General features: G+C 42.6%; 1 protein-coding gene across 1 annotated transcript; it reads right to left on the reverse strand.

The window, feature by feature from the left end:
• Positions 1–4,688: 4,688 nt before the first annotated feature.
• LOC148534684 (chymotrypsin-like elastase family member 1) lies at positions 4,689–26,629 on the reverse strand. Its single transcript, XM_088465875.1, has 8 exons — positions 26,590–26,629; positions 19,628–19,713; positions 14,237–14,337; positions 12,327–12,452; positions 8,128–8,264; positions 6,506–6,651; positions 5,424–5,573; positions 4,689–4,697 (listed from the first exon to the last, which is right to left on the reverse strand). Exons 1-8 carry the CDS (start codon positions 26,627–26,629, stop codon positions 4,689–4,691), a joined length of 795 nt encoding a protein of 264 aa, XP_088322001.1.
• Positions 26,630–26,850: the final 221 nt, after the last annotated feature.

The raw sequence follows: 26,850 nt of genomic DNA on the forward strand, positions 1-26,850 counted from the left end.
TGCAGGGGCGTATCTTCCTATTGGCCAGGATGGAACTCGCCAGGGGTGCCGGCTGAGAGAGGGGTGCCGGCGCCACCTGGCAGTGCTACCCACGGCCAATAGTACTGACTGTCAAAAGTGCTGCTGTTGATCTCAGTCAGCATCCGCACTTGACAATGAGGAGAGTGGAGTGGGGGAGCGATCGCCACCCGTACAGCTGTCAGTTTAATAACAGCAGTGTCAGTTTAATAACAGCCCTTCTGCTCCACGGGAGGTTTTTGTCCTCCCTGAGCTCGCCTCACCTGTCTTATATATACAGTATGTACAGTAATCCCCAGTAGTGGTCTCCCTCTTGTAGTGAGGGAGACCACTATACAAAGTATGTCCACACTCACGTTTTTGTAGTCCAAGAGTGCTGGGGTAGCTGCCCAAAAGGGACCTTCAGGTCCTTTGTATAACCTTTAAAGAAAGGGGTGCACTCACCAGTCTTCTAAAAAAAGTCCTTTATTCCAACATTTAAAAGTAAATACAGGACCAACGTTTCGGTCCCAACAAAGGACCATATATATGAATGAGGTGGAGGGGGTGCCAGTCCCTTCTTTTGCCATGGGTGCTCAGACCCCTAGATACACCCCTGTATTGCTGCATTAAAATATATTAAATATACCATTGTAGCTTCCCTGCTGTATTGTCTCTGCCACCCTAAACCCTAAGGAACTCCTAGTTAACTAACAACCTCTGCCTCTAATGCCTCACAAAATTTTGTACCTCACAAAATCCCTGGCTAGAAATATCCATCTTTTCAATGCAGTTGTTCCACAAACCTAGTAAATTATCCAAACCCTTGTGTATGTCTTTATTTTATTCTTAAATTAATATATCCACTATATTGTACTGTCATCCATCCCATCACTAGGGGCACCATGACTTGAATGAATGGAAGATGTCCTGTCCTCCAATAGCCAATCACAGTGGCTTGCTTTGGATTGACTGGAATGTTAGCAAACCTCTCTGATTAGCTATTTGCATATATACCCGTAATGTTCTATGAATAAACTTCATTGCATCATTGTGTATGTGAGTTCTTAATCAAGTCCTATATGAGGCTGCATTTTATATTTTTTCCTGATTATATTGTTTCCAGCTTAACAGCCCCATGAAGAGAGTGATATTTTTTTCATAGGGACATGTCTATACAGGTAAAATGCACCTATGAAGATAAATCAGTCATGTACTAGGTTTATGGTCAACAATGATGTGTACTGACCTACTTATCTTCATAAGGAAAACTATTTTTTTTTTTAGGTTTATTCTAGCTGCATGATACAGCTATATGCAGGGTCAGACTGGCCCACAGGTGTACAGGGGAAATCCCCTGTAGGCCCCACTGCGTAATGGTCCCACCCTTTCCTCTAGTGGTCAGTAACTTGGTGAAGCAGGATTACGGATGAACTTGGGTGCTTGGTTTTTTTCTATGGAAACTACACCAAGATTAGCTCTCCTGCCAATCAAAGTGGGTGGTCCTGACACACCCCTGATATCTCCTTTATAAAGGAGTCCTGTTCTTTGCATGTCAACTTTATTAGTTTGCTTAGTTTCTCTGTGGTAGCTGGTCCCACCCCCTCTTTTGGCTGGCCAAACCCCTTCAACATTTTAACCCCTACACTGGCTGTATGCATCTCTGTAACAGGCCTTCATATTTGTGTACCTACCCTAACGTCTGGGCCTTTGTAGAGCTGCCTCCTACAATCATGGTGGTATTAATTGTGACTAACTGCTTACATGTAAATCTATTTATCTTTAGAGTAAATGTACTAAGCTCTGGAGAGAGCTAAAGTGGAGAGAGATAAAATAACAACCAATCAGCTCCTAACTGTCATTTTTGAAACACAGCCTGTAAACTGACAGTTAGGAACCAGTTGGTTGGTACACTATCTCACTCCACTTTATGGAAGAGATGTACTAAGCCTTGGAAAATGGAGAGAAATAAAGTACCAACCAATCAGCTCCTAACTGTTACTGTACAAACTGTGTGTTTGAAAAATGATAGTTAGGAGCTGTTTGGTTGGTACTTTATCTCTCTCCAAGGCTTTGAACATCTCCCACTATCTCTCTCCAAGGCTTAGTACAGTACGTCTACTCCTATTAGAGTGAAATGTAAAATGTGAACACTATAGCCCATGTAAAATGGCATTATCAGGGTTAGTCATTATGTAATCACATCAGCATAAATAAACAGGCTATTACTGATTACTAATAAATGGAGGTGTGAAAACTGGCACATTTTGCTGTAACATAATATAAGAAGATATGAACAACGTCGGCTGACGGAGATTTCCCTGGCCTCTTCCTCTAAACTGCGGCGGACGGCTGCGGGATCCCATGGGTCACCTTACCTGGCCGATGGTACGTAGATTATCCACTCGGATAAGTAATGCACAGGATGCGTGATTCCTGCTGCTGCATTACCATATCTGCAAGGATCGCAATTGGAAATGCTGCCTGCGTTGCTTACATCATATACCTATAGCCTGCGTGCAGCTTTGTAATTGCTATCCTTGCAGAATCAAGCCCTCAGTCAATAAAAAGTATTAGTAAAAAAAAAAGTCTATCTACATAATAAATCCTAACTTGACCAGCGCAAAAAAAACAAACAAGAAAAACAGAGTAGTCTAATCGGCAACTGTATTTTTCTGTTGCTGCCTTTGGATACTTCAGCTACGCTTGGTATCATTATTCATCAAATATTTACTGTTGTGTAACAGAAAGCATTGGAACAATATACAGTACAGGCATAATTTGTCTATAGGCTATGGATGCCTACTATATAGTAGTTTGTAATTTGTATGCATAATAGAAGCCCATTCAATCTGTATGATATCACAATGACATCACAGTAATATACAAGATCCCTGTGAGATAAATATTTCCATTTTCAACCTTGGACTGTCCATTAAAGCTACCAGAGGAAACAGCTGGGTGCCCATAACTGTGATTACAGCACATAGGGAAAGCTACCAGAGGATGCTTAGCTGAATCTACAAACTTCCTATTCCAGCACATAACCTGGGATCCCATAACTCCTATTCCAGCACATAACCTGGGATCCCATAACTCCTATACCAGCACATAACCTGGGATCCCATAACTCCTATTCCAGCACATAATCTGGGATCCCATAACTCCTATACCAGCACATAACCTGGGATCCCATAACTCCTATTCCAGCACATAACCTGGGATCCCATAACTCCTATTCCAGCACATAACCTGGGATCCCATAACTCCTATACCAGCACATAACCTGGGATCCCATAACTCCTATACCAGCACATAACCTGGGATCCCATAACTCCTATTCCAGCACATAACATGGGATCCCATAACTCCTATACCAGCACATAACCTGGGATCCCATAACTCCTATTCCAGCACATAACCTGGGATCCCATAACTCCTATTCCAGCACATAACCGGGGATCCCATAACTCCTATTCCAGCACATAACCTTGGATCCCATTCCAGCACACACATAACCTGGGATCTCATAACTCCTATTCCAGCAGATAAAATGGGATCCCATAACTCCTATTCCAGCACATAACCTGGGATCCCATAACTCTTATTCCAGCACATAACCTGGGATCCCATAACTCCTATTCCAGCACATAACCTGGGATCCCATAATTCCCATTCCAACACATAACCTGGGATCCCATAACTCCTATTCCAGCACATAACCTGGAATCCCATAACTCCTATTCCAGCACATAACCTGGGATCCCATAACTCCTATTCCAGCACATAACCGGGGATCCCATAACTCCTATTTCAGCACATAACCTTGGATCCCATTCCAGCACACACATAACCTGGGATATCATAACTCCTATTCCAGCAGATAAAATGGGATCCCATAACTCCTATTCCAGCACATAACCTGGGATCCCATAACTCTTATTCCAGCACATAACCTGGGATCCCATAACTCCTATTCCAGCACATAACCTGGGATCCCATAACTCCTATTCCAGCACATAACCTGGGATCCCATAATTCCCATTCCAACACATAACCTGGGATCCCATAACTCCTATTCCAGCACATAACCTGGGATCCCATAACTCCCATTCCAGCACATAACCTGGGATCCCATAACTCCTATTCCAGCACACACATAACCTGGGATCCCATAACTCCTATTCCAGCAGATAAGATGGGATCCCATAACTCCTATTCCAGCACATAACCTGGGATCCCATAACTCCTATTCCAGCACACACACATAACCTGGGATCCCATAACTCCTATTCCAGAACATAACCTGGGATCCCATAACTCCTATTCCAGCACATAACCTGGGATCCCATAATGTCTATTCCAGCACATAGGGAAAGATAGCTGACATCAGTGGGTTCTGTGAAAATGAGCATGGTGCGTGTTGGGCTTGGATCAACAATGTGACCCGTTCTTGGCTGTGGGGCCAATACTGTAGCACACAAAGGAATTTCTCTCAATTGTTAATTCTTTCATTTCATTTTTTTCTACCCTTTAGATTTTGTCAATAAATAGAAATAACTACAATAAAAGTATGTATGTGAAAAAATAGTCCTTTAATTAGATTTCCACAGAAGCATAATTAAACTGATATTAAAACAATCCATTCGAAATAGGTTTCAGATGTCTTTGTTTAATCATTTATAATCCATTTACATGTTCTGAAAGAAATAAACACAAATATTATGGAGTTCTATGTAATTTACTATAGTTGTGAAGAACAAAGTTAATTTACATATCCTTTTTGCTGAATAATCTTTCTGGAATATGAGCATCATGGGAAAAGTAGGAGGGTGTAGTGTTGCATTTCCCTATTACTGTACCCACTATTGTTATCTTTTATTTATATGGCGCCACCAAGTGTCCATAGCGCCTTACTAGGATAATTACAATAGTAAAACAAACAAAACAATATAAAAAAGTTCAAACTGGCAGTACAGGGGCAAATATCAAAAAGAGTGAGATAGGAGGAAATGAGTGACAGTCAGTAACAGTAGCGCTCACTGACCCCCTGCCCTGGGAAGGAGGCAAAGAAAGGATCAGAGTCGCTGACTATTAGTGGGGTGGGAGTAATTGAGACAAGGATAGTGCAGGGTGAGAAGAACCAAGAGGATGGAGGGCCCTGCTCGTGAGAGCTTACCGACTAGTTTGTATTAGTACACAACCTAGCCATATAACAGAAGGAACAGAAGAAAGAATGGGGAAAAGGGAGACATTTTAAATAATGGAAAGAAAGTGAAAGCGGTAGGAGAGAAAGTAATAAATATGAAAAAAGAAAAATATATTTATTGTTCAGCTTGTTTTGTAAAATTGATATAACAGAAAAAATAATAATTGTGTGTGTGTGTGTAATATTTAATAAACTAATGAAAAAGACCCCCACTTACGCTGTTGATCCAGGTGATGTAAGCTGAAACTCTCGTGAACACTGTGGGCTTTTGGAAAGCATTGCATCCAAGGGAAGACACGAAGCTAGCAATGCCATGTACCTCGAACACACCATCAACTGGACAGTTCAATGGTCCACCAGAATCTCCCTACAAAACACAAAAGTCAAATTTATATGTAAGCTTTGTTTGCTACTAACTGAATGTTACCCACCATGCTAGGGAATACTTAGGGTGGGTATACATCCCTTACTCAATCTACACTATTTAAATTTTTTCCTATTAGACTACAATTGCCATGGTGTAATGGGCCCACACAGTAAGGGGCCAGTAAGGTTACAAGCCGTGCTTGTAACCTTAGCCATTAGTTCTATAAATAAATCAAATGATAAAAACAGTGGGCGCTTCCAAATATTAAAGTAGTATCTTTATATTTATTTTCTTGCTGTAACAGCTGCCCCTGCTGAGGTAGGTCTGGTAACCTACAGTACTAGAAGCAGCAATAAAAGAATGTAATAGGGGTGCTTGTAAACAGCAGAAAATATATTGATTGAACTTTATGTTTTATTAAAATACCATAGTTCTAGAAATATCAGTGCAGTAGGTATTTACATTTTTGTTAGTCTAATGCCAGGTACACACTTAACGATGTGTACCCAGCTGATGTGCCGTGCGGAGGGTCCTGGTATCGGCAAATGCGTACACACTTGCTGATGCCGGGAACGGCATGCAGGTCGCTGACGACACATGGCAGTGCGCATCGTCAGTAACATAGCAGGTATACAATGCCCAATGTGGATGATATGTCATCCGTTCCACCGGATCAGACAACATATCGTCTAGTGTGTACCCAGCTTAACAATGGTGTACACTACATTCTGTCAGAGCCTCACACTTGATTGCAGTATTGGTTCTCTTATAAAAGACCAGAGGAGCAAAGACAGATAAAACAAATATCATTATATTTGAATATCATACAAGGGCTAGGAATACTTTTTCCATAGTAAACACACAGGAATAAAAAAAAACAGAGGAAATAATGAAATGACAATCTAAGAAACAGCAAAAATGATGATGCTTACATTGCATCCAGCCTGGATTCCATTACCACCAGCACAAACCATGGAGGTCTTGACAGTGGTGCCCCAGTATGCGCCAGTAGAGCAAGTTGCGTGGTCCACCACTGGAAGAGGGGCCTGCTGGAGTAAGTCTGGTAGAGCTCCACCGGCTGTAGAATAGAATGAAAACAAATGTTATGTACAATATGATATATATTTGCTAGCAAAAGGGAACCGATCTTGGGCTGATATGAGGTTATGGGTCTGTATACTTCCATTATGTAAGAATGCCATATTGCCAGCATCATGTTGCCCCATAAACTGATCAGATCGAATATTTATGCTACCATCCATACAGTGATACTAATGATGGGTAGTAAAATTCGAAATTAATAATGAGCCCACATTATTAGTATTATAGGTCAGTAATATGTCAACAGTAGTAATACCAACATTATGTTAGCAGCTGTAGGTTTGATCAATATTATAAGCAAAAAAGAGTAATGCAATATATTGTAATACACTAGCAGCGGTTTTTAGCAATTTCAGTAATATTTCAGGATATTGGTAATGGGCACTAAGAGAGAGTGCGGTTACGTGTAATAAATGGTCAATCGTGGATTCCTGAGCCTGTGAAAGAGCCAGGGCTTTCACCTAATATGTCTATTCGTCTCATAGCAGAGTACTATTAGCACTTCTAGCGCCATTTTTCTTCCTTCCCCGGACAGCTGCAATGTCACCACTCTGTGCAAGAGCAGCATACAAATATTGTATTTGCCAAGTAAGCAAATGCCTGATCCTTAAAGGGAACTTTGAAGAGGCCAGGGATGACTAGCATGGTCAATATTATTCTTGACTAGTGACTACACTGTAAAAGTATGTTGACAAGCAGCCATTTTTACTGATACATTGCTAGGTTATTATAACCTAGCAAGTTAAAATGAGCGATTGAACAATAACGATATCGTTATCATTCAATCGTTCGTTAATCGTTTGCAAATCGTTCATTAAAATGTCTAAAATGACCAGCGATGCGTGCTCCCGCTGGTTGTTTTAGACATCTATCATCTGCCAAACATGCTGAACAACCTCACGATAACATCAGGTTAAGCATGTTAGGGGATGATTGATGTGCCTACACTGAACGACTGCTTGTTCAGTTTAGGCACCAGTGGCGGATCCAGGGGGGGGCATTTGGAGCGATCGTCCCCCCTAGCACAGTTTGTCCGATCACTAATTAATCATTAACTCGCCCCTCCTAATACAACAGTCTAGAGCCGCCCCTGTTAGGCACAGCACACTGTCATGTCATAATGTCACAATGTGACACAATGTCATAATCGTGCAGTCCTTTTGAGGTCTGCTAGTGGATGTGTGCCTTTATAGTGTCTCCAAGAAGCAGCGCCATCTAGAGGACAATGAAAATAAGAGAAGGTAAGAAATGGGTCTGTAAGTTTGTAGTGCCTCAATAATATTATTGGACTGTTCTATGCTTATCTGTGTTGTATATTAGTATATAATGTTAGATAGAGGTGAATATTTACTGGTCTTTTTTTTTCTTTCTTACTGACAGGAGCTGTCAGGCTGGGCCAGGCACTGGTAATGTATTATTTGCTAGGACATTCCATCACAATAATAAAACCTACTGGAAGTTCTTCCCCATCCTGTGATAGTGCAGTCATAATTGTTAGCAAGTACAGAGCCATCAGGGGGCAGGACACCCACTTTCACGAAGTCGTTCAAGGTTGCGCTGGCAGCCAGATGGAGCAAGGCGATATCAAATCTGAATACAAGGAATACAATAAGAATCAAGATTATTCCCCTGATAGATCTTCAATAATGATCTTTATTCTGTGTTCAATAAGTATTTTGTTACTAAATAATAGTATAATTATCAGGGTGATCCATAGAACAGTACTGTGGTAGTGTGGCCACGTGTTAGGGCTGGTCTCACCCAATTGTAAATACCCCGGCCATCTGCAGAAGCTGCGAGTCACTGAAGCCACCTTGGAGGTATGTTTATGCCAACCAGGCATCCAGGCAGACCTGGGCCCAGGTACTTTGTACCCACCCACCTCTCGACACTCCTTACAATAATATAATAAGTCATAATTTTAAATATATACAGTAATCTCATTAAAGATACTTTCAAATCAAAAGACAGTTCTTATGACCAGCACAGTGTATTGGATCATTCAGTGTGCAGAAATAGCCATTAATGAATAGTCACTGGTAATGTCGTGCTCATCATTTGCATCTCAAAATAAACCTTAATCAACATATGACATTTTGTACAATTAAAGTTACTTATTACTATATATTATGTGATTTATACATTATCATGTGTCCTGTGTACAGTATCATGTGTCCTGTGTACAGTATCATGTGTCCTGTGTATAGTATCATGTGTCCTGTTACTGTGTACAGTATCATGTGTCCTGTGTACAGTATTATGTGTCCTGTGTACAGTATCATGTGTCCTGTGTACAGTATCATGTGTCCTGTGTATAGTATCATGTGTCCTGTTACTGTGTACAGTATCATGTGTCCTGTGTACAGTATCATGTGTCCAGGTGTCCTGTGCGCAGTATTATGTGTCCTGTGTACAGCATCCTGTGTACAGTATCATGTGTCCTGTCACTGTGTACAGTATCCTGGGTCCTGTGTACAGTATTATGTTTCCTGTGTACATCATCATGTGTCCTGTTACTGTGTACAGTATCATGTGTCCTGTGTACAGTATTATGTGTCCTGTGTACAGTATCATGTGTCCTGTTACTTTGTACAGTATCATGTGTACAGTATTATGTGTCCTGTGTACAGTATCATGTGTCCTGTCACTGTGTACAATATCATGTGTCCTGTGTACAGTATTATGTGTCCTGTGTACAGTATTATGTGTCCTGTGTCCAGTATCATGTGTCCTGTCACTGTGTACAATATCATGTGTCCTGTGTACAGTATCCTGGGTCCTGTGTACAGTATTATGTTTCCTGTGTACAGCATCATGTGTCCTGTTACTGTGTACAGTATCATGTGTCCTGTGTACAGTATTATGTGTCCTGTGTACAGTATCATGTGTCCTGTTACTTTGTACAGTATCATGTGTCCTGTGTACAGTATTATGTGTCCTGTGTACAGTATCATGTGTCCTGTCACTGTGTACAATATCATGTGTCCTGTGTACAGTATCATGTGTCCTGTGTACAGTATTATGTGTCCTGTGTACAGTATCATGTTGAACTATGCATCATTTGACGAGAGAGACAGGGGACTTGTGTTATTTAAATGCAGGACATTTTTAAGGTCCCTGAAGGTCAGAAGGCCAGCTCTGGATTGGACTTAGGGCTTAATTCAGAGGCAGCCGTACGGTCTACGACTGCACGGCCGCCTCGATGTTTGGCCAGTGCGCATGCGCACGAGGGAGCCGGCTCCCTCGTGCACATGCGTGAAACCCGCTACGACCGACAGCGCCGGTCGTAGCGGGTCTCTTTCCAAAGGGGGCGAGCTGTCGATGTTGATTGACAGCTCGCCCCGTTTGGAAGGCGGGCCGGGGGGTGGCAGCCCAAACGGAGGCGTTCCCATGTCAGTGGAGAGCTTCCGGCTCTGACAAACCCAGAAGCTCTCCGGGGCTTACGACAAGTGAGACCCTACCCTAGGGTCTCATCGTAAGCCCCGATGGTCGGGATGGTCTTCTGATTTTCTCTCACAGTGGTAACAGAATATTCCGTGTAATGCTGGAATATTTCTCAGAGGTAGTGAATGCTTTTGTTTTTGGAGTCCCTAAGTGGGATCATCCCTGTGCAGCAAAGAGATAATACATCCCAACTGTCATGATTTTAGTTACTGTAGTACAGTGCTTAGGAGGAGGTGGGTCAGACAGTCACTGAGCTAAAGCCCTGCTATATGACCAATGTCACAGGGTAGGAGTGTTAATGAGGAAGGCAGGGTACATATACTGCTTTAGGTGGCAGATAAACCTGGATTATTCATCATATTAATTATTGGGTGTCAGGTGGCCCCTGATAATTAACATTCATACTCGTGGCGAGTGCCGGAGCAATTAATCAGTGCTTCAGTGCGGAGACAACTGATCTGAAAATCAGCTGTCTCCATTAAACTTTTCACTGTTACAGGGGTAGAAGGCGCTTGAGCAAACGCCATCTGAAGATGGCGAATGCTCCCACAGTCAAGCTCCAAAGATATTGTATTTTTGGAGCTTCTTGAACTTAGGTCCCCATACTAGAGATGTGCGTCGATCCTCGTGTTTTGGTTTTGGATCTGGATTTCCCGCTGGTTTTGGATCTGGATTGGTTTTGCCAAAACCTCACCTCCGGGTTTTGTTTTCGTGTTTTGGTTTTGGATCTGGATTTTTCTTAAAAAATCATAAAAACAGTTAAAGTCACATAAAATGGCCTATTTTTGTTCCTACAGTATAATTAACCTCAATAACATTTATTTCCAGTAATTTTCCAATCAATTTTGACCACCTCACAATATTATTTGCTTCATCTAGTTAAGGCCAAAAGGTTATATCCAGCTAGCTGGCTGACAAAGCTAAGTGACACAGTGGGCGGCACTAACATGTGGCAGTTCAGCTTCTAATTTCCAACATGGATACAGTGTGTTATACAGTGTGGGTTGGATACACCAATAGTGCACTTACTGTGACAGCAGTGTCGGCAGAGCGGGGTTGCTGACGGTGTCCTCGGTAAATGAAATGGCAGTGCTGCGGTGCTGGCAGTGTCCTCAGTGAAGGGTACCGGTGACGTCGGCAGTGCGGGGGTGCCAGTGGTGTCTTTAGTGCAGGTTTGCTGGCTGTGTCAGCAGTGCGGGGGTACCAGCGGTGTCTTTAGTGCAGGTTTTCTGGCTGTGTCAGCAGTGCGGGAGTTGCTGGCGGTGTCCTCAGTGCAGGTTTGCTGACTGTGTCGGCAGTGCAGGGGTGTTCTCAATGCAGGGTGCCGGCAGTGCCGGCAGAGCGGGGGTGCCAGTGGTGTCCTCAGTGTGGGAGTGTCGGCAGTGTGGGGGTCGCTGACGGTGTCCTCAATACGTGGGGCAGCAGTGCAGGGGTGCCGGCAGTGGTGGTGTCGGCAACAAGGGATGCTGCCAGTGGGGGTGCCGGCGGTGTCGGCAGCGGGGAGTGCCGGCAGTGTCAGGCGGCGGGGGATGGCGGGCGCCATCTTCTTTTTCTTCTGTGTGCATTTTCACTGGGCTTAACGCTGATTGGCTGAGAGCCGTGACAGACGGCTCTCTCAGACAATCAGCATTAAGCCCGCTCAATACAAAACCTTGCGACCCGACAGCGGGGTTGCAAGGTTTTGCCTCGGGTGAGGGATCCAGGGCAGGCAGGGAGATCCAAGCTTCGCTCGGATCGCCCCGGATCCCCGAAATTCGGGTGGGTTCGGATCTCTGAGATCCGAACCTGCTCATCTCTACCCCATACTAGTGTGAATTTAGGAGCCCATACTCGTGTGAATTTAGGTCCCCATACTAGTGTATGGGGTGGCCGGGCCACATCGGGAGAGAAAGGAAAGCAGGAGATATCTGTGATATCTCCTGCGTTACCTTTATGATGAATATCCCTGATACTAAAATTTCTACAAAAGTAGACCTATTTTTGTTGAAATTAAGTAATGATAAATATGCCCCATGGGGTGTTGAGTTTAGCTAAGTCGAAAAATGTTGTATCTCAAAACATATAAATAACTTAATAAAAATAAAATAAAAAAAACAAGTGCATTTTGCGTGTTCTGTAGCTAATCGCTATTTATCATGTTGCTACAGAAATATTTAAAAAGCCTATGAAGAAGACAAGATGTATAATTGTGATAACATAAAGTCTTACCCAGCAGCTACACTGTTGGAGTTCCAGTTGGCATGTATTATGATGGTGGAGACAGCAATAACCTGCTCATTGCCTTCAACTTCATAAAGGTTGTGGTCTCCAAGTACGACACGGAAGGAGACATCCCTGTTAAAGAGAAAGGTAAGACCGTGCTTGTGTGCATTCTCCATAACAGTAACATATTACAAAATGTACAGTCTGTAGTTGTCTATTATGCATTGTAAATAGTTAAATAGGATACTTTGTTAGTGATAGAGAGTTGAATTCAAATCAGTTTGCGGAGTGTGTCATGCATGTGTTTACACTGCGTATTCTCCGTAACCAAGCGTGCGCAACTACGGGTAATGCAGACTGCAGAGTTGTGTGAATCTCAGGTGCATCTCAATTTGCGAGTGAGTAGGAGTAACTGAGCGTTCTCACAATGGGTGGGATGCATCAAGGGGATAAATGCAGTCAAACCCCGAAAATGCGGGTTTGACCGCATTACTCATATGCACAAAGTCCCAGAGTGCAATGCACTCCAGGACTTGGATGCGTTGGGTAACGCCATCTTTCTGATGGCGTTACCCATAGAAGCCTATGGTCTTCTCTCCGCTGAGTGCTGTCCCTGTGGCGCGTGTGTCCTTCTGCGCCCCTCGATTGCAAAGGGCCGCTCTTACCAACAGAGCGGTCCTTTGCAGGGATCGTCATGCATACAATGACTGGCAGAATGCATTGCATTGCGAGTGCGATGCGTCGTGCATCCTGTGCAATATGCCAAGTTCAGAGGGGACATGTTGGCAGCACTGTAGGCTATGCAGAGTCGGGTGCACACTTTATATGCCGTTTTTTCAGATGATCTTTTGCACTATAGGGCTGCTGTAATTGTGCTCTGATAATGATGACAGCTATAAAATCAAGTGTACAGATAGGAGCAGTCCAGCCTCTGATATTGCTTCCCCTGCAGCCCTATTCTTATATTGGTCTCTCTATCACCCACACTCATTGACCAAGTGGCCTACAATGCCTCCTCTGCGGTGCGGTGAGGTAAATGGCTGGGGAGGCACTGGCTAGTATCAGAGCCAGATTTACAGATACATATATGAATATACTGTATATGTTCATGTGGTTCATGTGGGCATTATACAAAGGTACAGCACTATATAGTGCTGGGAATTTGCTGTGTTTTGATCAGGGATACGCGGAAAAGGTAGACAGGGGTGGCAGTGCCTCACCTGCCATACACTTTATACTCCAGAGTTTCCACTATAAAAGTGATTAGAATAGTACAAAGAAGATATTTATAATATTGTCTTTACATTTTACTTATCATTTTAATAGTCAAAATTCTGGAGTCTAAGTATGACAGAAAAGGCTCTGCACCACTGCCTCCTCTTCATCTTTCTTCATTTGTGTCTTCTCTCTGGTCTGCATCACAGTAATGTATTGCCCATCAGATCCAGTCTCCAAATCCTTTGCTACTTTGTAGCTGGTTCTTTCATTTCCTATCCACTGACGTACCCAATCTCATTCTTAGGGTATTCTACATCCCGATTGACAAACCTACTGACACTGAAACTTTAAACTCCTCTTACTTCCTTGTTTGGTGTCTTCTAGTGGATATCTTCTCCCATTCTCTGGACTTCATGTTCTCCCATCACTGTTCTATCATCTCTAGTTACATTTACTCAGCCTACCTACTCCCTGGCTATGACTGTTGGATATATGTGTGTACAGGTTGATGTGAGTTATTTTATTATATACACCAGCATATTCCCTGAGATAATAACAGCCCAGATTCTTAACCAGTGGGGTGGTTTATTGATATTATACTGCCGACACCCTGCACCCAAATCAATGTACACTCATCTATTTATAAATGCTGTCAACTAGGCCCTTTTTCCAAATTCACTTGTATTACTAAGTGTTACCTGTCCACGCAGTGAGCAGCAGTCATCACACGGTCAGCACGGATCAGAGAACCACCACAGGTGTGGAACCAGCTGCCGCCAGAGAGATACTGGAGAGATATCTGGAGATAGAAAATCAGTGTAAGGTGACAAAATAATCTATAAAATGACTAGATGATGCTTTACCTATAATGTTACATTTATCTGCCATAGGGCGGGGAATACTGTGCATCCACTTATTGGGTACATACCAGCGTTAATAAAAATGTCATTACAATCGCAAAGGACTGCTCTCCAAATAAGAGCTGTACTTTGCGATAGATGGACTTCCGGGTGTATGGCCCTGAAGTCCCTCTGGCGTCCTTTTGCTCATGCGCAGAATGATGCAGGGGACACTGATAGAGATCCAATTGGATCACTCTTAGTGCAGAATGCGATAAGAAGCCCATAGGCTTCTATTGGTGAATGCCATCTAAAGATGACCTTGCCCACCAAGTCGAAGCTTCGGAAATGTATTGCTTTCCGGAGCTTGGTACATATGGATAATGCGTCCAAATTCCGAAAATGACAGTTTTCTGATTTTTGGGCGCATTTTCTTTCAAGAATACTATATGTAAATTGTATTTTTTCATTAAAACAAATGGCTATATTTTACAGAGCACGGGTTAGTTACATAAAAAAACAACAGTTTTGAAAATGTTCTCCTATCTGTTTATGAGTGGTATCATGGCACAATCAGTGGTCGAAGAGGGGCGATATGACATACCGCCACTTCCCAGCCCCACTTCATTTTAGCCACAGAAGATAATGTACCAGCGCTGGGATCCAGTATGGGATCCCAGCTCTGGAACAGCGACTGCAATGTGTAGAGATGTGTCCCGCAGGGGACACATCATGATCGGCGGCGGCGGAGGCGCTGGCATGCATCCGGGACAGAGCATCGGGTCCCAGCTGCACTGTAGTAAACAACAGTCAGTGGCACACACTGGTCACCAGCCAATCACGGAGCTCGCTGGCCGCCAGCCAATCACAGAGCTCGCTGGCCGTCAGCCAATGAGAAGCTGCCAAGTGGCAGCTTCTCATTGGCTCGCAGGGGCGCCAGTTTAGTGTAAACTGGAGTGCACTACTGCAGCAGCCAGCAACCAAGAAGACCCTATGCTCCCGCCGGCTCCATTCCAGCAGCGCAGGTCAGATGCAATTAGAGAGACGGAAGGGTGTGAGAGAGGGCAGACAGATGGAAGCAGGCAGTTAGTATTGTAGGGGGGGTGAAAGAGAGAGGGATTCACTTAGTGAGAAGGGCAGGGTGTGAGAGAGGGGAGCAGACAGGGAGAAGTGTGGGGGTTGGGAAGTACAATGGGGTGATATGGAAGCAGGGGTTAAGGGGGGGGGATTCAAACTCCATGCCCCCACCTCTAAATTCCCACTTCGAGCACTGGGCACAATTGTAAAAATATGCTAATGAATGCAATTGCAAAGCTGTCGCACAACCCACAACCGCTGTCTCACATCCGTAATACCCTGCAGTCATGTGATACATCGGGAACATCAAGTAACATCGATCCCTCACACACAATTACAACAGGTCTGACCTTACTGAGAAATTGCTAACCTCATCGCACGCAGTGAGTAAACAAGCTGCATATGCTGTCACAGTGGCTAATTTATGCACGCTTATGCAATGGCATTCAAACAGACAGGCACGCCTGCATTTCTCAGACCACTCCTCTGTCACCAACCCCAAATGCTGACGTCCCGTCCCTCGGTCTGTGATGGCTTTGTATCTGCGCAGTGTGATTGCATTCTGTTGTCGACATGTTAAATGTCGACATTATGAACATGTTGATATTTGTGAATGTCAACATTTTTCTTGTCAACATTCAGAACCTGTCGACATTCTGATTGGATCCCATTCTGATAGCTGCCAAGTGGAAGCTTTGGTCTGTTTATAGCCTGGAGGTGGCTAAGGAATATCAGTCATCTACAGTAGTATTCAAATGAATTTCTTGTCCACACACTTGTTACCACCCTTCACACTGCCTACATTTACTTAATGTTCGGTGTGCTTTTCTACACTTCATTAGTATATCGTCTGATTTTATCATGCATTGTATGTGTCTAATGCTTGCACACAATTACGTTTTTTTGTACAGTATATGGTCCTTCTGGAACATACTCACTTATTCAAATTTCTACTGTATCCCCTACTTACTATTTAAATGTTAATACATATTTAATAAAAAAATAATAACCATGTTCTATAAGGGATGTAGTTATGAGACTGGCGGCCGCGATGCCGCCGGTCTCAATCCCGAGAAGTAACTCCCGACAAGGGACTTAAGATAGGCGTTGAAATACTGCCGCCTATCTTAATCCCAATGCCAGAACGCCGAAGGATGCCAGCCCGAACAAAGTAAGTCCGGGGCACCCTTAGCGTTAGCCACAGGTTAGGTTTTTGGGGGGGGGGTTAGGGTTAGGCACGCCTAGGGGGGAGGGTTAGGCACCCCTGGGGGGAGGTTAGGTTTAGGCACCACTAAGGGAGGGTTAGGGGAGGGAGAGGGGTAGGGATAGGGTACTTACCTGCCCTATCGGGATCTTCTCCCTTCGTGCTGCCGGCGTCGGGATATGAACTAGTCAGCCGCCGGCACTTCATACCCATTCCGGTCTATATGTGTCTGTTAAATGTCAATGTCCTTCATATAATTATGTGGGGTTTTCATTATTATTATTATTTTTATTATAGTTAAAAGACTATAGGAAGGATGTACTAAACTGAAAAATGCAGTAAAACCGACGAAAATGTCATTTTCGGGGGTTTTACTGCATTTCCGCATGTACTAAGCTTCGTCCCAATGGGTAACGCCATCTTCAGATGGCGTTCCTGGGTGGTGTCTGGGTGGTGTCTGGGAGGTGGGCTCAAGTGAACAAGTGTCTGGGAGGTGGGCTCAAGTGAACACAAAAAAAGGCTGTCTCATGGGTGTGTTACGGGAGTGTCACCGACATGTTTGTGAACATGGCTGCATTGGAGTCATTGCGGTAGTGCGCTGATAGTGGAGTGTTCCAATTGAGCGGTGGATTTCCACCATACTTGCCAATTCCCACTCATTGTCAGGGAAACTCCTTGAAATAGTAGTAATCTCCCTGACTCCCTGAAGAGCCTAGTAATCTCCCTGATTACACCTTACCCCCATTATGAAGCTGTTATATTAAAAAAAAACCAGATATATACATTCAAATGGGATCATTAGTATCTTTTCCCTGCATTGGTTATAAGGCACAATGATCCCTATGGCTACTGTACATGTATTTTCAGAGAAGTATCAGTGTAGATTTTACTAACTGCTTTGGGGCTCATTTACATTTGGATGTAAGTCAATTTATGACACGCCCCTCAGATGTAGCAATACACGCCCACTGTAACATGCGCTCATAGGTGTCGCTTTTACAGTCTCCCTGAAATGCTTTTCAAAAGTAGGCAAGTATGATTTCCACTGTCCATGAACATTTAAAGTGGGCATCTCAGGGTTTGTAATATCCGGCAATCCCAATTACACAAGGGGAAGGCTGAGACTTCTTATCGCAGTTGCAAATCTGAAAGAAATCGCAGCCACATTAGCGTCCATCTCTGAATAATGCCCTCAGGCTGATCTAGGTGATCTCTCTACTTTGCTGACAGCACTGTATTGTTTTGTAACCACCACTTCTGTCACATCAGCGTCTGTGTGAGGAATTGACACAGACCTATTAGCTTTTCTAGTTAGCTAGCTGTGCTAGTTAGGAGAGTAGGGCTGGTGAATGAAAATTAATTTGTCACTGAACGTGTCCTTTAGTTTGGTGCATGATCAAGAAAACTATAGCACAACAATATTATCGCTAGCTAATATAGTGATCTGTGTATAGTTTCCTATATTATGCACTATCAAATGCTTTGCTCTATATGAGGGATCCGGTCAATATCCCGGCAATATCCCGGCAAAGGGGATGCCGGTGCTTAGAATACCAGCGTCGAAATCCCGACACCTGTCAGAATCACGGAGCTGGCATCCCGAAGGTAAGTAGCAGAGTTAGGGGGAGGGTTAGGGGTTAGGGTTATACACTAGGGGGAAGGTTAGAATTAGGCACTAGAGGAGGAGGGTTAAGTTTAGGGTGCGGGGAGGAAGGAAAAGGAAGGAAAGGGTTTAGAATACCTACCGACAGGTGTCGGTACCCTACCCCTGACGGGATGCTTGTGTCAGGATTTTGACCGCCAAGATCCCGAGCGCTGGCATCCCGTACCCATCCCCTATATAAGTATTACAATTTCCATTGCTTTATGATGTTCTGTTGGAAATAGCCAAAAATTTGGAGTTAACTGGTAACATTTTCTAGCAGCTGTTAAAGGTGACGTCCACATATTTTTGATGCACGTTGCAAAATTGATTATAAGATGATCTGCTGAGTAGAGCAGAGTACAGCAACATTGTTTCAACAAAATAAAAGCATGGGTTCTAAAGCAATATGGATAAGTTTTTTCAGCAAGTACATGGTCTGTCAAAATGCGGTTGTCTGGAAGAACTGGTCTAATTGGAACTATAACACCCAAAGCTGGGTACACAGTCACACTATAAGATGTGTGTACCCAGCACAATGCAATGGAATGATATATCGCGATGGCTGTACACACTACACGATCGGGTGTATTACCGCACAATATATTGTTCCATGCTGCATTTAGCAGCAAGGCGTCGTTCATTGCATGAGATATATCATTCCGGGAGCAATATTTCATAAGAAAGATTGCATAATGTGTACCGAACTCAATGGATAGGCCCATATACATTAAGAAAATCTATATTTACTTCAATAGTTTGTTTATTTGTTTGTTTAATTTCTAATTCCACTCAAAAATTATTTAAATTATAATGCTGGATACTATGCATTTCTTGAATAATTCCTGATATGTGAAATACTGTAGCACTGCTTCCTGAAAATGCCTGCTGTAAAATCAGAAACATACTGTTATACGCATTGATGGATAATTTGTTTGAGTTATTCCAGTCAATTGTACACATTAGGCGATATATTGGATGCTATATCATTCCGACGTGGATCAGAAACGATATGTTGTCCATATCGCCCTTAATCCTATGTTCATGTGTGTCATCAGCGACGTTGTCCCATCTGTGACGATGTGACATCGATGATGACTGCAAGAAGGTAATTGCAAGATGGAAGGGTATATCGCACGGCTGTATACCGGATCGTACAGTGTGTACATCCTTCATCGGGCGTCCGGTTACCTGAGATACACATCGTTCTGATGTGTACCCAGCCTTAGACTCTAATCTACTTAATGTATAATTGGAATTATGCTTTTATACATTCAGTGTATTTGAACTTTGCACAGTAATTGTTTTTCAAGATCACACCACTAACCTGCCATGGCCATGCGTTAGGTGAGGAGTCTGTGCCTCCTACCACTCTTGAAATGTCTTCTAAGTAACGAGGTTCAGAGCAGTGTCCTATGGGAAAAGAAGGAAAGTGTAATCACATGCTAGAACTGGACATTCAGGACTGGTACTTTATAATTGTCTATCACCAAATGCATATTTTATTTAAACAAACACATATATATATATATATATATATATATATATATATATATATATATATAGGCATGTTTATCTCTTTACTTGCACTCCTATTCCAATGATTTCCAGCAGTAAGAGTACACTTGATCAACCTTTCGCAGTTAAAATATTTGCATATTAAACTATCATGACCAATAATGTCTCTTGACAGTCAGGACATGCAGTAAATTATACCTTAAAAACATTGTTAAAAAGTACTTTCTAAAAAAACAAAAAAACAACTAAAAATAAAACCACTTTATGATTGGATGGTTACACCCATTAATGCCATAGTAAAAACAGAGAAAGGAGTTATCCTCTGGTGCAAAACAACATATGTAAAAACAAAATATATGCAGGTTCTGTGTAGCCTTTGCTGAAGCGTGCAGGTATCTGCTTCTTTCTTTGGTTTCACTATTGTTTAATGGATCTGTGCTGGAGGATTCAGGTTCTTGGAGTGCTTTCCCTCTTCATGATTACTTTTCACAGTTTGGTGATTTTTACAGGAAACATTCTTTTGGGTCCTTATTCAGAGTCAGTTTAAAACTTAGGGCTGCATTCAATTAGTCACGAAAAGTGTCATCTGGCGAAAAGCGGATTGAATTTGCCCTATTCAATTGTAAAGCAGGAGAGAATGAGGATAGGCGACTGTTCTCCAAAGCGAAACTAGCGAAAAGGACCTCTTTTTGGGGGGAAATCAGTATGTACCCCATAAAAAGCTTCAATGACCCTGGGAATCAATATAGAATAGTAGTAATAGCCCTAATAAAGGTATTTAGTGAACTTATTTTGTTGCAAAGGGCTGTTCTATGCATATTTGCATATGTGGAAAAATGATAGAAAGCAATGTTTTTTCTGAAAAATAAGCACTGAGGTTATAATTGGGGTACCTGAAAATGGGTACTAGTATATTTTCATGTCTCTAAAATGAAGATTTAAAAAATCTCAAAAATACACCTGCTGCAGCCTCGTGCAATCCCCAAAACACCTGTTTCAACCATATAGCCCCCCCCAAAGTACAAGGCCCCCCACCTATTTTTTCCATTTTCCAACACTTTTTTCATTTTCGACCCAAAAATGTCATGTCTTTTTTGGGGTGAATTGAGATAATTTTTATAATTTTTTTTGCCTAATTAGTCATTAGGGGGGAGGGGGTATCCAAAAGGTTCTGAACCAAGTCCCCACATTTGTACCCCAAAATATGGATTTTGCACTTCTTTTATTCTGCTTTTTGCTGGAGAAACTTTTTTGCCAGTTTTTGCCTATGGAGTTTTCGAGTAGGCACTTTTAGCGACTCATTGAATAAGGCCCTTAATTGCAAACCCTGAGCTGTGAATTCCTGCCCTTGTCATACCTAGCTGAGATTAAACTGGATTGCGATTGGCTTCACTGACAGTGCAGAACATTCTAAATATCAGAGCACACAGTGTAAAGATACTGTATTGAACTTAATGGCCGGTCTGTGCAGCTAATAAGTACCCAAGTGGCTTTGACCATCTAAATTGCTTTGCGAAGCAGATGCAAAGATTAAAAAAAAAAACTTCTATTGCAACATATAAATATATATTTACAGGTTCCCCTTCCCCAATTGTACATGAATCATCTATATTTCTGAAAAACAAGGGTTCCTTTCCGTGAAAGGAGTCTCTTTTTAAGCAACGTTATTTTTTCATGTATTTGAATTAGAGATGAGTGGTTCGGTTTCCTTGGAAGGAGTAACGAGTGTATCCAAATCCCGGTTCAGGTCCTACGGCCAACTACGGATTTCAGTAGGAGGCAAAACGTCATCTTCTCGGTGTCAGATCTCGCATGTTTTGGATTCCATATAAAAGTCCCTCCTTCATGATCTGGCACCATTTCACACAGGAGAGTGGAGGTAGAAGGTGTGGAATTTGTGGGGGCCCAAATAAACCAAGCAATTCAGCCACAAAAGTGGCAGCTCCTGTCGTTGAAGTGCTTGGTTTGTTAAACTTTGCATGTCTTTTTTAATATACAACATATGGGTGGGTCGGGAAGGCACAAGGACAAATCCATTATGCTCCACTTTTCATTATGGGATTTGCCAAGATTGTGTGTGTTTGACAGACAGTGTACTGTATATTATTGTATTTTACTGGGGTGTTCATTTGTATTTTGCAATGCCATCCACCACCAGTTTCTTATCCAGGTATACAGACCCCATTTTCTGCGGATTCTCAGCAGATACAGACTAGTATCAAATCATATAATTAATAATTAATTATTCAGTTTGACTGGGCTGTTTCTCTGCCTTACATCCTGAGGAATTAATCTAATTGGGATTTTGGATGCTTGTTTTTGGTAGTGTTTTCTTTTCCATTTCTCCAATTAACTTTTATAGTTAAATTATTAATACTAATCAATCAATCAATCAATCTCATTTGGATTGTTATTTTTTAATGGTTTGTTCAATTTATTACTTTATTTAGTTATAATCTGTAATCAGTCAATCAGTCAACCTCATTGGGATTTTGTATTCTTGTTTTTTTTGGTAATGCTTTATTTTCTATTTATCTGATTCACTTTTTAATAGTTAAATTATCAACACTAATCAATTAATCAACAAACAATAAATGCTTTACCTGGCTTTCACTAAACAGTACTCCACCTCCATTAACCCATGCTGGCCTCTGATCTAGTTCTTGATTAATGAAAACATTCTATATAATCGTATAATTTATTTCAGTGTTTCCCAAACTCATTCCTCAGTAACAGTGCATGGTTTCCTTTCCCCCCTAGTTGGTGCACAGGTGTATTCATTACTGGCTGACACATTTTAAAAGGTCCATAGGTGGAGCTAATTATTTCATCTGCGATCCTGTGAGGATACACAGAAAACATGCATTGTTAGTGCTCCCTGAGGAATGAGTTTGGGAAACATTGGTTTATATTAAACTGCCATCTTGTCTACCACTGCAGTGCCACTACGTTTCCAAGATGTGTTACAGTTAGAGATGAGCGTGTCCGGATTAGTTCGGATTTTCACACCGAGTTCAGATTTTCCCGGAAAAAAACGGGACTCAGAAAGAGGCAAAACGTAATTTTTCATGGACAAACATCATCATTCCTGGACTTTTGTCCAGGAATGATGATGTTTGTACATGAAAGATGACATTTTGCCTCTTTCTGAGTCCCGTTTTTTGCCGGGAAAAATCTGAACTCGGCGTGGAAATCCGAACCCGCTCATCTCTAGTTACAGTACAAACTGCCATATGTTTGTGCCGCTGCTCTGTCTCCTAGTTTAGACAGTCAGCTCGCTGCAGCCTTTGGCCAATATACAGTAGATGAAAATTGAAAATAATATTGTGAGCTGTGAGGTGGTCAAAACTGACTGGAAATTACTGGAAATTAATGTTATTGTAGTCAATAATACTGTAGAAACAAGGCATACCCAAATTACATGATTTTAGCTGTTCTTAGCAATTTTTAAGAACTTCAGATCCAAAACCAAAACACTTGAAGTTGGTTTTGGCAAAACCAAAACCTTTGAGAGTGATTTTGGCAAAATCAAAACCAAAACATGGGGTTCTGCGCACACCTCTAATTTGAATAAATGGGTGTGTTCACATTTGTGACAAATTGGATGCAGTGATCATTTGCTCTTTGCAGGAAACACTATCCACCTTACACTTATTGCAGGATTAGAAATGACGCAAGTCAGGCCCCTTCAGGAGGCTGCGTTTGAGACTTTTTGTCATCCATTTTTGTCTTAACTTGAGGATAAATTATCAGAACACGCCCTTCCTGTACTTTCCTTGCAACTGCATACCCACTTCCTGCGATTGCATGCAAATTCCAGCCCTGGTCTCAGGCCCCTAATCACAGGTTAGACTGCCCTGCTCTCTGTTCTGTCCCATCTTTCTTGCAGTGGGAGCTATTTTGGAGCATGCCCAGGCTTCCACTACCCGCACATTGAAGAGATGAGACAGACCTAAAATAATTTATATATATATTGTGACAAAAGCACTGGTAAGGTCAGACACTGGAGATATATTTGTCCCAGGTTTCTGACCTATATTTATTAAAAACCCCAGGAAAATGTCTGTGATTGCAAAATATACTTGATAGTGTTTGGGCTTTAGCAAAAGCCGCATAGGGGGTTCCTGGGGTTATGGATGGATAGTGAGAGCTCCATCCATTAGGCCCATTTTGATTCTTCAGGTCTTCAACCTGAGAACAGGCTAAATAGCACTTGCACCTGTAAGAGGCTGATAAAAGTGTTTCAGGGGTTTTACTCAGTGTCTCACTACCCGGGGCGAGAGAGAGCAGGCTGGTTAAGAGATATTGGCCCCCATTTATCAACGAATCATAACCCCTTTAGCGCTCGCTAAAGGGGTTTCTGTATGTCATACTTTCTGGATTTAACAAACAGTGGTAATCTAAGATTACCACTGTTTGTCCCAGCATTGTTCTCACCATCTTTAGATGGTGAGGGCGATGCAGTCCCTACTGACGGCAATAGGGACCCGGCGCTGCCTTTCCGGTTTCCGGGTCCCTGGGTCATGCACATGCGCAGACGGACCATAGAGCATGAGCATTACACAAGACCTCCATCTCTGGCAGCGTAAAGGCTGCCAGCAGCCCGGTGGAGGACCTTACAGGCAAGGAGGACTTTGCTGGACCTCGCCGAAGGGGTAAGTATTGGTAAATACCAATGGATTTTTTATTTGTATCACAGTGATACTAAATGAAAAATGCTGCTGGTGTTTACCTTCATTGATAAATGGGGCCCATTGTGATTTATGACTGTGAGTACTGTGCATATGCCTATGTTTGTGGTAGGGCCATTAGGTCCTACCACTGATGAGAGAGGGAATTTCTGTGTTTAGTTAGAGCCCAGACGGGTTAGGATTGTATTTTATGTTTTTCTTTTTCGGCACAATAAACTAGCTTTGGCTTATTTCTGGAAACTCTGGACTAGTGTGCTGTTTCCTGGCTGCTGTGTGTTTGGAAGTGCCCATCTACCCCAGGAGAGGACACCCCTAACTTGATATTATCACAATATAGTAAAATGACAGAAAAACCTTTTCCCTAAGTACTGTATATTGATAACAAACATTGATTTTATACGTATAAGGCCTATAACATTGTTATAGCGTCTAGAAAAAGGTTTGCATTTTGTTTTTATTATCTTACCCCCATACTCACTGTGATGTCACCAAACATTAGGTCAATGTATTTGCAGGTACAGATCCACCTAAGCTGAAAGTGCGTTGTGATCAGGCCTGGAGACTATTTTTGGGGTGATTCTCTTTCTGTGTGACCGTCTAGTGATCATGTCAGCAGGTAACAAACCGATCCGCTTGTGCTTTCTCCCTGGACTCTCTTGAGCTGGTCTTCTGGTTTCTTTATACATCGTCTCAGAACAGTATGGCCGATGTGATAATGTGCAAACTCAGCAGGCACTGCGGAAGTGCTTATAAAGGCCTCTTGCTACACTTACATTTAGGTGGGGAATTTTATTTATTTGTATTTAGTAGACCAATTGTGGCAATTAACATGCGATTTAGAACTAGAAATACAGTAACTACTGTATAAGATATGACCTGTTTGAGGAATGGAGTTGTGAACTACTGTACTACACTATAGGCCTGATTCTGAGTCGCACGCTTACACAATGTCAATGTTCATGTAGTTGGATGATGTTATTAGGGTCTGAGCCATACTGCCTATGCGTCACGAATGTTACTGCATGGAGACGCAGAACGATTTTGGAACAAATAGTGTGGATTTTAGTGGGGGTACCTGGGCAGTAACAGTGGAGCGGTTAGGCAGATGCTGGTTTGTCGCTAACAGCCACAGACGCAAAGCTGCTCAAACAGGAGTCCATGTTCATATGTAGAAATTGCACCTGCCATAGGTGATGGATTTAGAGATGGATTTAGATGCACAGGCACAAGCACAAGGTGCTACAATTTAGCGTCTCAGTTTGAAAGACAGCAGCCGCGGCATTTTCATAAGACGCAGGTGCAGCAAAAGACGAAGCTCAAGCCGCGTCTGGGTACGACTCAGAATCAGTCTCTATGGCTCTAATCATGTCATCCTTCAGCTGAAAAGGCTCCCTCTAGAGCAGGGGTTCTAAACCATGGTCCTCAAGGCACACTAACAGTCCAGGTTTTAGGGATAGCCATACTTGAGCACAAGTGACTTAATTAGTACCTCAGCTATTTTGATTTAACCATCTGTGCGCAATCATGGATATCACAAAAACCAGGACTGTTAGTGTGCCTTGAGGACCGAGGTTGGGAATCACTGCTCTAGAGGCTCTAAACTCTTCTCTGTTGGTTAACTGCACCTCCGCTGGTGTCTGGCCAAAGCAATAGCCGGGTACGCACTAGCCGATGTGTGTACCCAGCGATGGCAGATGCAATGGCACAGTATATCGTGTGGTCCATTCACATTGGCTCGATCTAGTGTACGACCGCGCAATATATCTTTCCCACACCACATCAAGAAGCATGGTGTTGGCCACCGGAGCTGCAGGCAGATCTGAAGATGCAATGAAAGACACACAGGAGCGCGCAATAGTGCATACATACTGGATGATGTGGGCGGTTTGTCGTTCTGGTTTGCCTCAAAACGACAAATCTTCCAAAATATTGTCTAGTGTGTACTCAGCTTATGACTGCATTTTACCAGTGTTCCCTTCATGCTCTAGTCTAACCCAACACTGTATGGCCAGTCTCAAGTTAATATACTGTACATGCTACAATGTAACATATGCCAAATATACAATAAAATGGAGCTTACCACAGAGGACCAGAGCAGCGAGCACAAGGAGTCTCAACATCTTGAGCAGGTGGTGGATAAATACATGAGTGGTGCTGGATTTTTATAGTCCAGGTAACAGGTACTGGGAATTGTATCAGATGTGGCAGGTGCTGACATGATTATTTTTGCCTATGGAAAAGCATTGGTGTATTCAAAGTGGTAAAAGTAGATAATTTTAGATGTGGTAAAAATAGAAATGATGTAGGTAGTACAGTAAGAGTAAAGTTCATTACCTGCTCC

Source organism: Taudactylus pleione, unplaced genomic scaffold (assembly GCF_031769625.1).
Source record: "Taudactylus pleione unplaced genomic scaffold, aTauple2 ptg000065l, whole genome shotgun sequence".
NCBI lineage: Eukaryota > Metazoa > Chordata > Amphibia > Anura > Myobatrachidae > Taudactylus > Taudactylus pleione.

Bases quoted from the DNA above. Each gene is read 5' to 3' on its own strand.
- LOC148534684 (XM_088465875.1), bottom strand. From the start codon at position 26,629: ATGTTGAGACTCCTTGTGCTCGCTGCTCTGGTCCTCTGTG. The intron at 14,338-19,627 runs GTTAGTGGTGTG...TTCTATCTCCAG, and splicing joins CTAACGCATGGCCATGGCAG to ATATCTCTCCAGTATCTCTC. The intron at 12,453-14,236 runs GTAACACTTAGT...TCTCTTTAACAG, and splicing joins GCTGCTCACTGCGTGGACAG to GGATGTCTCCTTCCGTGTCG.